The 12,935-nt window shown below is 36.4% G+C and overlaps 1 protein-coding gene across 1 annotated transcript in view; it reads left to right on the top strand.

Annotated features, from left to right (window-relative positions):
• ADAM9 (ADAM metallopeptidase domain 9) overlaps nt 1-12,935 on the top strand; it is a 118,273-nt gene that overhangs the window by 73,433 nt on the left and 31,905 nt on the right. The window contains 1 exon segment of the mRNA XM_037741412.1: nt 2,324-2,507. Within this exon segment, the coding sequence (XP_037597340.1) occupies nt 2,324-2,507 (184 nt within the window).

The following is a 12,935-nucleotide window of genomic DNA, read 5'->3' on the forward strand; positions in this document are numbered from 1 at the left end:
TTTGAGTAGAGCCTTACTCTGTCACCCAGGCTGGAGTGCAGTGGTGTGATCTCAGCTCACTGCAACCTCCACCTCCCAGATTCAAGTGATCCTTGTGCCTCAGCCTCTGGATTAGCTGGGACCACAGGTGTGTGCCACCACGCCTGGCTAATTTTTGTATTTTCAGTAGCGATAGGGTTTCACCATGTTGGCCAGACTGGTCTTGAACTCCTGATCTCAAATGATCCGCTCACCTTGGCCTTCCAAAGTGCTGGGATTGCAGGCATGATCTACCACACCTGGACCTAAGCCCAAAATCTTAGCTGAATTCAGATTAATTATTTTTGGCGAGGATGTTCATAAGCAATGCATTATATCAAGGAGTCACTTAGGGCTGGGAAGTGTTATTAAAATTAGCGATGCTAAGTGGCAGTGACCAGATCTTGCTATTGTGGAGTTACGCTTTTTAAAATTGCAGCTATCAGGTAATATGTGGAATGATGATTTTGTGCCATGTGAATATCCAGTTCCCTACCAGTGTTTTTCACTTTATGGATGATCCTTGCCTGAAGCAATTATTTTACTAGGGTTGTAACTGAATTTTCTTTCTATTAGCATTATACAGCAGTGAACATCTCTTCTTAGTTTTGTTGACTGTTTACATTTCATATTTTTTGAGCTGCCTGTTTACATCTTTGCTAATTTTCCTGTTGAAGTGATTTTCTTTGTCTTAATGATTTATAACAGCTTTTTGTATTCTAAGAGTATTTTCTGTGCTCTTAAATACATCACCAAACCTCCTTTAATCTTTAATATATCACCAAACCTACGTATGAGTGCATCATAGCAATGTGAATTTTGGTAGGCTCCAACAGATTTTAACTGAGGTCTGCTTTATGCCACACTTTGTTTCTGAGGTTTTCATATCTAATTTCAGCCAATTATGTGAAATAGACATCATTTATCTCATTGTTTCAGCCAAAGAAACTGAAGCTCAGAAAATTTAAGAACTTCTATCAGGTCAGCTAGCAAATAAATGGTGACATAAGAATAAATGTAAAGGTAGGACAAAATTATTAACTCTTAAATGTAGGATGAAGGGAAGATGAAGACTTAATAGCACATGCAAAAATTAAATAGGAGTTTTAGTTAGTGATGTATTCAAGGACATCAATAATATAATGTAGTTATAAAAGTTGTAATCTTGAACTCAATAGAAGTACAGTATCTAGAATAAATAAGAGCGCCATTTTTTCCTTTGCTCACCAGGCTCTCACTGAAATTTCATGCTCCATTCTGAGCACTATGCTTCAAGAGACAGTGAGGCAAACTGGAACATATTTAGGAGGGAGCGTCCTTGTTGCATGAAAAGTGATTGTAGGATAGTGACCTGGTGAAGTAAGTATTTAGGAGCTGCATAATAATTGTCCTAAAATAGTTGCTGTGTGAAAAGAGGAAAAGATACCTGTGTAGTCTCTTGAGGGGAGATCTGGGACTAATGAGGAAATGTTATACAAAGGTAGATTTTAACATGATAAGAAAAAACGTGATGGTAGCTAGAATGAGCAGTTTCAAGAGGGTGTAAATTAGAGATATTGGGGAAAAATATCCTATGATGACTGGGAAGTGATATAATAGAGAAGATTCAGATATAGATTAGGTGCTTGGATCAGAGGACAATCAATTAAACAGGAAATCTCAGTATAACGTCATAGGAGTTGTTGTTGGAAATACCTAGAGTGTTATGAAAGGATATAGGAAGGGCATTTAATTCACACAGCCTTAGCAATAAGGATTATGGTCAGGGAAGCCTTCCTAGAGTTCCGACATTTAATTAATGAATTAACGAGTTGATGAATTGACTCTTTAAATAAGTAACCAAGAGTTAGACAGGCAAAGAGGGGTGGAATACTTTCTTAGTTATTTTGCATTTTAGAATCTAATTTCTTCTGTATCATAACTCTGTAAGAAGATGCAATTGAATTTTGGTATTGCTGTGTTATTTTCTGTATATTAGAATTTATAAAATTATACCTAGAAACAACTTTATTAGTTATACTTTTGAGCTCTAGACAGACAGTGAAGAAGACTAGGTGTGGTAAAAGAAGAGGCATCAGTACCACCTGGTACCCTTATTTGCATCTTAGCATCCACTTACCTCTTTTTTTCCCTTTTCTGCCATATTTAAAGAAAGCTACTTTGACCTCTGTTGCTCTTCTACACTTTCTCTGTTGAGATTCCCTCCGTAGCAGCAAACTCTGTCCATATGCAAATATATAATTTTTTTTCTTTTGTTATATATACTGGATACATTTTATGTTGCGTTATTTCTCTCTCTTTATAGGAATGCTTTGTGTGGAAAGCTTCAGTGTGAGAATGTACAAGAAATGCCTGTGTTTGGAATTGTGCCTGCTATTATTCAAACGCCTAGTCGAGGCACCACATGTTGGGGTGTGGATTTCCAGCTAGGATCAGATGTTCCAGATCCTGGGATGGTTAATGAAGGCACAAAATGTGGTGCTGGAAAGGTGATCAAAATATTTTTTATTTACAAAGTAAAATGAAAAAAGTTAAAAAAAATTATATTTAGTAAGTGGTTGCTCTTTTCTGATTGTAAAAGTAATCTAAATTCATAAAGAAATTTTAGAAAATACAGAGTCACCAAAAGAAAATTGAGAACTATAATTCTATCCTTCATACTTCTTTACTGGGGTCAGATAACCTATGTTTTCCACTTTGCAATATACTGTACATGATTCCCTCCCTACTGATATGCTACAATTTATTAGCCAGTTTGCTGTTATTGGGATACTTTGATGATGTCCTGAATTTTGGGGGGTGTGTCTGTGTGTGTCTCTGTACTAGAAGTGTCACAGAGTTTGTCTTGCCCATGTTCCTGATCACCCGACCTCTGCTGTTTGGATTAGATACAAGGCCAGAGTCAGTCAGCCCGACTTATTACCAGTGGTTTTATATGAAAAGATGCCCTGGGCCAATACCCTTTTTTGGAGAATATAAAATTAAGGAAAGTAATTAAGAGCGTGGGCAGAAACTGTAAGAATTCTTTGGGAGATGCCATGAAGTAGAAACTAGGGTGAAAGGGATGTGGCAGCCTTAAGCCGTATACAAGAGATATGAGGGAGCAGGATTGTGAGTAAGTTGAAGAAACCAACTCAGTTAGAGGTGAGGGAGAAGGAAAATACATGATTGACTGATTAGCCCATGAAAAAGACGGATGGGTGAACCTTCAGATTACTTCAGTTTCTCCCAAGTTTTCAGTTCTACTTCTGTTTCTCACTTCTCTTTACAAGAAGACCCATATATTTTTGTGCCTGTCCATGCAACTAAATAAACTTGATTGTTTCAGGTGTTATAAACAATGATGTTGGACAAATGACTTTATAAATAAAAATTTCAGAACATCCTTGATCATTTTTTGAGGTTATACTATTACAGTAGTGTGTATACTTCTAAGGTTTTAGATACAGTTTTATCAAATTTATCTTTGGAAAAGTTTGTATTAGTTTAGCTGCGAACTAGTTGTGTGTACGTGTTTTGAGTTCGCCATACCATGGTGGAGGTTGGCTAATATTATATTAAAGCTTTCAGTGCTTTCCTGTTTGTTTTACTCTTTCTTGATTATTAGTGATACTGACTTTTTGTGTTTATATAAAGTCATTCCTCCTTCTGTGATTAGTTCTTTGTCCATTTAAAATTGGCTTGTCTTTCTTACTGGTTTTAAAGAACTTTAACTTGTATATAGTGTCATATATCATATGTGGATAATATTTTTGTCCAGCTTATTGCTTGCCTCTTCATTTTGTTTTCAGTAGTTTGTCATGTTTACATTTTGATATGCTGAAATCTGTTATTTCTTTTCTTTATAGTTTCCAACTTACATATTTTTGAGAGACCTTTCTCAGTATAGTATCAAATCGTTGTTTTCTAGTATTTTTTTATTTCTTAATTTAATATTTATCTCTCTAATTCAGTAGAATATTTCTGTGTATCCATTTAATATTAAGTTGACATGCTTTTTTTATTTATTCACTGAGAAATTATTACTGTATGTTAAGTTCTGTCATTTTTTTCAGAATGGTTGATTATTTGCCTTAACAACCTCAATTATAATCTCCTTTATCTTGAATTACCTATTACATTTTATCTATGCTTGGCCTTGATTTCTAGTTCTTCTCTTCAGGTCCATTGATCTATCTACTTATGTATCAGTACTGCCCTGTTTTAGATTGGATGGTTTTATATTATATATTTTTAATATCTGGTAGTACAAATGCACCCTCTTTTGTCATAGTTTCCTTGACTATTTTTATTTATTTATCATCTCAGATGAGCTTGAGTCTATTTTGTCAAGGTGCAAAAAAGAAAACAAGGCATTTTGGAATTTTGGTTGGGATGATGTTAAAATTATACATTTATTATGGGGAGAGTGACATCTTTACTGAGTCTTTTATAGGAGAAGATGCTATGTCTCTCCATTTTGAGAGTTCTTCTTTTTTAAAATTACATTTTATTTTTTTCCAACAAGGGATTCCAGGTGGATAATTTTAATTGGTGTGTAGTAATTGTATATACCTAGTGATGTTTTGATACATATAATGTATAGTGATCAAATCAGGATAATTAGGGCATCCATCACTTCAAACATTTATCATTTCTTGGTGCTGGGAATCAATATCCCCCTTCTAGCTGTTTGAAACTACCGAATATATTATTGTTAACCATAGTCATCCTACAGTGGTATAAAACACTGGAACTTACCCTCCTGACTAGCTGTAATTTTGTACCCTTTAACAAATCTCTCTGAGGATCTTCTTTTAAAGATTTAGTCATAAATGTTCTTTGTATTTTTTTCATTAGTTTTATTCCTAGGTAGTTTATATTTTTTATTTTTAATATAAATAGGTCTCATTTTTCTAATTTATGTTATATTTTTGAATTGGTTTTTATTGGTGGGAAAAGCTATTTTGTTTATATTTTTGACTAGTTATTGGTGTTTAGAAAAAAATTCATTTGTATATATTTATTTTGTTACTGGCCATATTCTTACTATTACATATTTTCGTTGGAATTTTCTGGGTAAACAGTAATCATCTGTCAGTGATAAAAAGTTGATTTCCTGATATTTGCTATTTGGATTTATTTACTAGTATAATTGCAATGATAAGACTTTGAGAATAACTTTAAATAATAAAGATGATAGTATACATCTTTGTCTTGTCCCTAACGTGACTGGAAATGCACACAGCCTTCCAGGGTTACATGTTATCCCTCAGCATCAGCAGGGGATTGGTTTCAGGATCTCCTGAGGGTGCCGAAATCCATGGATGCTCAAATCCCTTATATAAAGTCGTATAGTATGCAGCCATAAAAAGGAGTGAAATGATGTTCTTTGTAGCAACATGGATGCAGCTGGAGGCCATTATCCTGGGAGAATTAACATGGTAACAGAAAACCAAATACTGCATGTTGTCACTCATAAGTGGGAACTAAACATTGGGTACACTTGGGCATAAAGATGGGAATGATGCCTTGGGGAATACTAGAGGGTGGAGAGAGAAGGGAGGGTAAGGGCACTACCCACTGGCTACTATGCTCACCATTCAAGTGATGGGATCATTCACATTCCAAACCTCAGTGTCACATGATATGCCCATGTAACAAACCTACCCATGTATCCCCTGAATCTGAAATAAAAGTTGAAATTGTTGAAAGTGAATAAATGAAAATAAAAAACAAAACATTAGAGGGGAAAAATCAATAGTAGCACTAATGATTAGAACCAAGACCAGTTAATTAACAGAAGTAACTAGAGTTGCCTCTAGGCTTCTAGACTGGCAGATTAGATAAAAGTGGTTCAGACAGTCTTTCAGCACAATTTTATTTATTTATTTTTTTTCTGAGACAAAGTCTCATTCTGTTGCCTAGACTGGAGTGCAGTGGTGGGTTCATAGCTCACTGCATCCTTGAACTCCGGGGCTCAAGCAGTACTCCCACCTCAGCCTCCCAATTACCTGGGATCACAGGCATGCACCATTATGCCTGCCTAATATTTTTAGCCCTGGGTCTCTATGGGCTTGAGTGATCCACCCACCTAGGCCTCCCAAAGTGCTGGAATTATGGGTATGAGTCACTGCATCTGGCCAAAAAGTTTTTAACCATGTGCATGTCGTATTTTAATTTTAAAAATTAAATGAAAAAATCAAAGGACACCCAGTACCTGATTCTTTAGATGTTGGAAATGTTCTGTAAACTTGATTGAGAATGGCACAGCAGTGGCAATATGAGACCTTGATTGACATTTATTGACTGAGTGAATCTGCAGTCTATAAATGAGAGATGAATTCATGATGCTGGTGATGCAGATTATTGGAAGGCTTGATTATTAAGAATCTGTATTATCAAGGTTATCAGATTTTCTCTGAAAATATTGCTGTAGTAGACAAATATGCCAATTGCCTGGTTTGCCTTTTTTCTTCCCAAAATGTTAACATAAGAGAAGATAAAATTTTTGTGAAGATTTAGTGACTGTGAAAATAACTCTTTGCTTTGGAAATTAGGCATATATTGCTGCCTTTAAAAGCTGTCAGGGTCAGGTGGCTGGGCGAGGTAGCTCACGCCTGTAATCCCAGCACTTTGGGAGGCTGAAGTGGGTGGATCACGAGGTCAAGAGATGGAGACCATCCTGGACAACATGGTGAAATCTTGTCTCTATGAAAAATCCAAAAAAAAAAAAAAGCCATAAGGTGTTCATATCGGTTTGAAATCAAACATTCATGTTTATTAAGTTGATTTTATTTGTTCATTTTTTGATAAATGACCTGAACATATAATTATCAAACATGTAGTGTTTCAGTATATATTCAGGTCTCTCACATGCTTATTTATAGTTCTTAATGTGTTAAAAATTTAGAGAAAAGAATGTTAAAGTCTTGGCCTGGCACAGTGGCTCACTCCTGTAATCCTAGCACTTTAGGAAACTGAGGCAGATGGATCACCTGAGGTCAGGAGTTTTAGACCAGCCTGGCCAGCATGGTGAAATCCCATCTCTACTAAAATACAAAAATTAGCCAAGTGTGGTGGTGGGCACCTGTAATCCCAGCTACTCAGGAGGCTGAGGCAGGAGAATCGCTGGATCCCAGGAGGTGGAGGTTGCAGTGAGCCGAGATCATGCCATTGCACTCTAGCCTGGGTGACAAGAGTGAGACTCTGTCTCAAAAAAGTCTTTCAGCAACTATTTTCATTTTTCCTTACAGTTTTTGTTGCCATTGCTTTTGGTGTTTTAGTCATGAAGTCCTTGCCTATGGCCATGTCTTGAATGGTATTGCCTAGGTTTTCTTCTAGGGTTTTTATGGTGTTCTTGTGTTTAAATCTTTAATCCATCTGGAGTTAATTTTTGTATAAGGTGTGAGGAAGGGGTCCAGTTTCAACTTTTTGCACATGGCTAGCCAGTTTTCCCACACCATTTATTAAACAGGGAGTCCTTTCCCCATTGCTTGTTTTTGTCAGTTTTGTCAAAAATCAGATGGTTGTAGATGCGTGGCATTAATTCCAAGGACTCTGTTATGTTCCATTAGTGTATATCTCTGTTTTGGTACCAGTACCATGTTGTTTTGATTACTGTAGCGTTTTAGTGTAGTTTGAAGTCAGGTAGTGTGATGCCTCCAGCTTTGTTCTTTTTGCTTAGGGTTGATTGTCTTGGCTATGTGGGCTCTTTTTTGGTTCCATATGAAATTTAAGGTGTTTTTTTTCCAGTTCTGTGAAGAAGGTCTATGGTAGCTTAATGGGGATAGCATTGACTCTGTAAATTACTTTGGGCAGTATGGCCATTTTCATGATATTGATTCTTCCTAATCATGAGCATGTTAAAGATTTTTTACACTAAGAATGTTGATGCTATGTTTGCAGTTTTTTGACTGTTACATTTTAGTTGTGGATTGTATCTTTTATTAATTTAAGATGCCCCTTTGCTTTATTTTAATGTTTTTGTCTTAAAATTTGCCTTAGTTAATATTATCACCAAATTTTCTTTATATTTAGTTTTGCCTAATAGATTTTTTGCTCAACTCTTTTTAATGTCTTGTTTTAAATATTTGTCTTGTGAATAAAATAGACTTTATTTTATACCCCAATCTAAGTTTTTTCTTCCTTTGGAAACAGTTTTTTAAAAGAGCATGGGAATATCACATTTTTATTATTAAAACATTAAAACATAATGTGTAAAAAAATAAATGCCTTGACTGGGTGTAGTAGCTCACTGTTGTAATCCCAGCACTTTGAGAGTCTCAGGCGGGCAGATCACCTGAGGTCAGGAGTTTGAGACCAGCCTGGCCAACAGTAAAACCCCATCTATACTAAAAATACAAAAGTTAGCTGGTCATGATGGCACATGCCTGTAATCCCAGGCTACACATGCCTGGGAGGCTGAGGCAGCAGAATTGCTTGAACCCAGAAGGCGGAGGTTGCAGTGAGCTGAGATCACGCCACTGCTTGGGCAACATAGCTAAAACTCCATCTCTAAATACATACATACATGCATACATACAAAAGTCTCCTGCTGATATTACACTCATTCCTCTTCTTTTCAGACTTATTTCATAGGGATAACTACTATTAACACTGTTGTGTATCTGTGCAATTCTGTCTCTGGGTATTTACAAATGTATATACTCCCCTGCCCTCTGGCACTTTAAGAAATGAAAAATGAGGCTGGCTATAGTGGATCTGGCCTGTAATCTAGGCTCTTCTGGAGGCCAAGGTGGGGGATCACTTGAGGCCAGGAGCTCGAGATCAGCCTGGGCAACATAGTGAGATGCCATCTCTACAAAACACTTTTTAAAAAATTAGCCAGGTGTGGTGGCGCACAACTGTAGTCCTAGGTACTCAGGAGGTGAGGCAGAAGGTTTGCTTGAGCCCAGGAGTTTGAGGGTGCAGTGAGCTGTGATGGCACCACTCTACCTCTAGGTTGGGTGACAGACGGAATCCCTGTCTGAAAACAAACAAAAGGATTAGATGTTAAATAATATTCTGAAATGTGTTTATTCAGCAGCACAGGGCAGAGATCCTTCAGGTATTTATATAAAAATCTACTTTATTCCATTATAGATAGACCAATTATTTAGCCACAGTATGGACATTTTTATTGTTTACAGTTTATTTAACTGGTGCTGAACACTTTTCTAATCTCTAAATGAGATTAATCTAGATTAAATGGGTGTATTAATCTCATCCACTTTTGTGAGTATTTATGTAGGATAGATTTTTAGGAGTAGACTTTTAAAATTAAGAGATACACTTTTAAATTTTTTATAGAAAGTGCAATTTCCCTTTGAATAAGGTGATAACAATTAATTGTTTGTCACGGTGTCTTATATCTTTCTACATTCTTGGCATCCTGAAATGAAAAAAAAAGAAAAACCCTCATTATTGTTTTAGTTTGTGTTTTCCTGCTTGGGCATCTTTTTTTTTTTTTTTTTTTTTTTTTTTTTTTTTTTTTTTTTTTTTTTTTTTTTTTTGACAAGAGTCTTGCTGTGTTGCTCAGGCTAGAGTGCAGTGGTATGATTATGGCTCACTGCAGCATTGACCTCCCAGACTCAAGTGATCCTCCCACCTCAATTTCCTACTAGCTGGGACTACAGGTGTGACCAACATGCCTGGCTAATTTTTTAAAAATTTTCTGTAGAGACAGGATCTTGCTATTTTTGCCCAGGCTGGTGTTGAACTCCTAGGCTCAAGCAATCCTCCCTCCTTAGCCTCCCAAAGTGCTGGGATTACAGGTGTGGGCCACTGTACCTGGGTGGGCATCTTTTCATATCTTTATTAGATCCATATTTTTTTTCTGAGAAGTTCATATTTGTTTTACTGTTAGGTTGTCATTTTATTTTTTAAGGCTTCTCATATGTAAAGAATATTAACAGTTATATCTGTGTAAATATGATCTACAATTTGACATAAGCCTATTTTAGAATAGAATGATTTTTTTTTTTTTTTGGGCCTCTGTCACCCAGGCTGGAGTGCAGTGGTGCAGTCTTGGTGCAACCTCCACCTCCCAGGCTCATGAGATTCTCATGCCTCAGCCTCCCCAGTAGTTGGGATTACAGGTGTCTGCCACCATTTTTGCTAATTTGTGTATTTTTAGTAGAAACGGGGTTTCACCATGTCGGCCAGGCTTGTCTTGAATTCCTAACCTCAAGTGATCTGCCTGCCTCGACCTCCCAAAGTGTTGGGATTACAAGTGTGAGCCCTGGCGCCCAGCCTTAAAATATCATGAAATTTACCAGTCTTATCTGTTTGTCTTGGTTTCATGTCATGTTTAAAAGGCTTTTTGTATCTCAGCGTAATGTAAATATCTGGCTTTTATTGGCACAATTTATTAACGTTTCATCCTATTTCTCCGATCTTATTGCTGATGTTACATTATTTTCTTTGGAGGGGTAACATGGGGAGAAATGCCAGATACAGGTGATGGTGGGATGGAGGCAGCAAACCGCATTGCCATGTAGGTACCTATGCAACAATCCTGCATGTTCTGCACACGTACCCCAGAACCTAAAGTGCAAATATATATATATATATATATATAAATTATTTTCTTGATATTTTCTATTTTATCTTCCTCTCGCAGTATTACACAAATTATTTATCTGTGTAGGGAGTGTGTGTGTGTGCACTTTGTTAGTTATATATCTATTCTGCTTGTTTACTTAAGAAAAACACATTAATATATTTTTCTCAAAGATGTAATGAATACAAATAGTATCTACTGATTGTGTCTGTGTAAGCTATACCACTGTTACTTCCAAACCCCCATGTCCCAGTTTTGATTTGGTAGGAAAATTATTGGCTTTAAATTCCAAGTTGTTATTTGACATATATTGGTGTATTTTGAAGACGTTTTGTCTTTCTGCGTTTTATTGCTAACTGCATAATTTTCTAGCTTTGTCAACCATATTTACGTGCAAGAAAGGATAGCAAGTGGTTGATGTATGTACCTAGACTGATACACCTTGACCCAAACTGACACCCCATTAAAACCATATGCCATGCATTCTGTACATCTGTAACTTTGTAACTGTCAGTTTAGTCTATGACATTTAACACCTGAATTTTCACAAGGCAGCTAGGATTCTATCCCTTCTGCTATGTACCAAAGCCTAGACTGCGGACAGTTTGAGCAGGCTGACAACTTAGTACTACTTCAGATCTGTATTATTTACACATTTATTCAACATTTATTTCTAGGACAAGCTAAACATGGGGTGGGGGAAAAAGTGGAAAAGAAGAACTCCTCACTTGCATTTTTATTGTCCCAGGTAGTTCAATTTTGCTCCCCACTTGCATCCAGAAATCAGTAAACCGGAAGTCCTATAGTCAACTTTGCTCTGCTTGATGTGTGGATCATAGGGGCGTGGTGGTAGTGTGTGAGAGGATGGGCTTTTTTTTTTGAGGCAGCATCTCGCTCTTTTGCCCAGGCTGGAGTGCAGTGGTATGATCTTGGCTCACTGCAACCTCTGCCTCCTCGGTTTAAGCGATTCTCCCACCTCCCAAGTAGCTGGGACTACAGGTGTGTACCACCGTGCCTGGCTAATTTTTATTTTTAGTGGAGATGGGGTTTCACCATGTTGATCAAGGTGGTCTTAAACTCCTGGCCTTAAGTGATTCACCTTCCTCGGCCTCCCAAAGTGCTGGGAGAAGCCACTGCGCCCAGTCCCCACTGTGAAAGTTGTTGAGTGTATTCCTTTCAGTTTGGCTTTTCCCATTCCACAGGTAAACACTTCCAATCAGAACACCCTTTCTCTCAAGGACTTGGAATTTTCTTGCTCCTTAAAGTAAATCTGCCATTTATTAACACATTTAATCTTATTTAATGCTTCAGATGTCCACTCTGAATCAATTACTGAAAAGAAAATCTTTTAACTCGTAGGGAAACTCTTGGTAAATATCTCCTCTAAAGACTTAAAGATGTAAGAAAAAAAGCATTTGGAAATCTTTATTCAGGAGTTGTGCATGGCTAGAGGACAGATGACTCACTGTAGCTGTAATTTTGGAATTTTTAATCATATAAGTATATATATGTCCTATTTAAAAATTAATGGAAAATTGGAGGAAACAGTGTTTGGAGATCTTCTGACTTTAAAAGTACAGTTCTGTTCAAACCTATATATTTTTTAGAGTGGTAAGGCTATCTTGATATTTCATTGTATGTTTGTTTTCTAATTGTTCTTTATTTCATTTGCACATTTAAATATTCTGATCCTGTATACAAGATTTATTAGGCTTGTTGCTTAATCAAATTTTAAAATAGCACTCAACAGTCTTTTAAAATGTTAGTCTCCTTTTTTTTTTCTAATATCACAAAAGAGCAGTTTTCACAAAGATGCCAATTAAAAAATTTCTAAAATGTTTTTAGCTGATTCCTTTAGATCTTAGGTTAATATTTTTTCTGAGGTAATTTTTTTTTCTTTCTCAGTATTTAGGATTCATTTCTGTTTCATATCTCACCATATGAACTAGAATTTCTTGAACCATGTAATGTTATAAGGACTTATTTTCAATAGTGCTTTTAATAGAAATATCTAATCATGGTACTGGAAAACAGGTTTTATCTTGTCAACAAAGTATCCTTTTCTTTTTGAAAGAATTTTAAAAATTAAAATGAGTTTTATATATTATCAGTTATCCTTTCGATGTCTGTCGTAGTAACAACACTTTATAGATGTCTTGCAGCAATAGATCTTCTATCCTTGAATCTTCCTTATAGTCCTGGGGTTAATTCTATCTGGTTACTTTTTTTTTTTTTTGAGTTGGATTTCACTCTTGTTTCCCAGTCTGGAGTGTAATGGTGCAATCTTGGCTGATCGCAACCTCTGCCTCCTGGGTTCAAGCGATTCTCCTGCCTCAGCCTCCCAAGTAGCTGGGATTGCAGGCATGTGCCACCA

The sequence above is a fragment of the Cebus imitator genome, unplaced genomic scaffold (genome assembly GCF_001604975.1).
Source record: "Cebus imitator isolate Cc_AM_T3 unplaced genomic scaffold, Cebus_imitator-1.0 Scaffold5, whole genome shotgun sequence".
Classification (NCBI taxonomy): Eukaryota; Metazoa; Chordata; class Mammalia; order Primates; family Cebidae; genus Cebus; species Cebus imitator.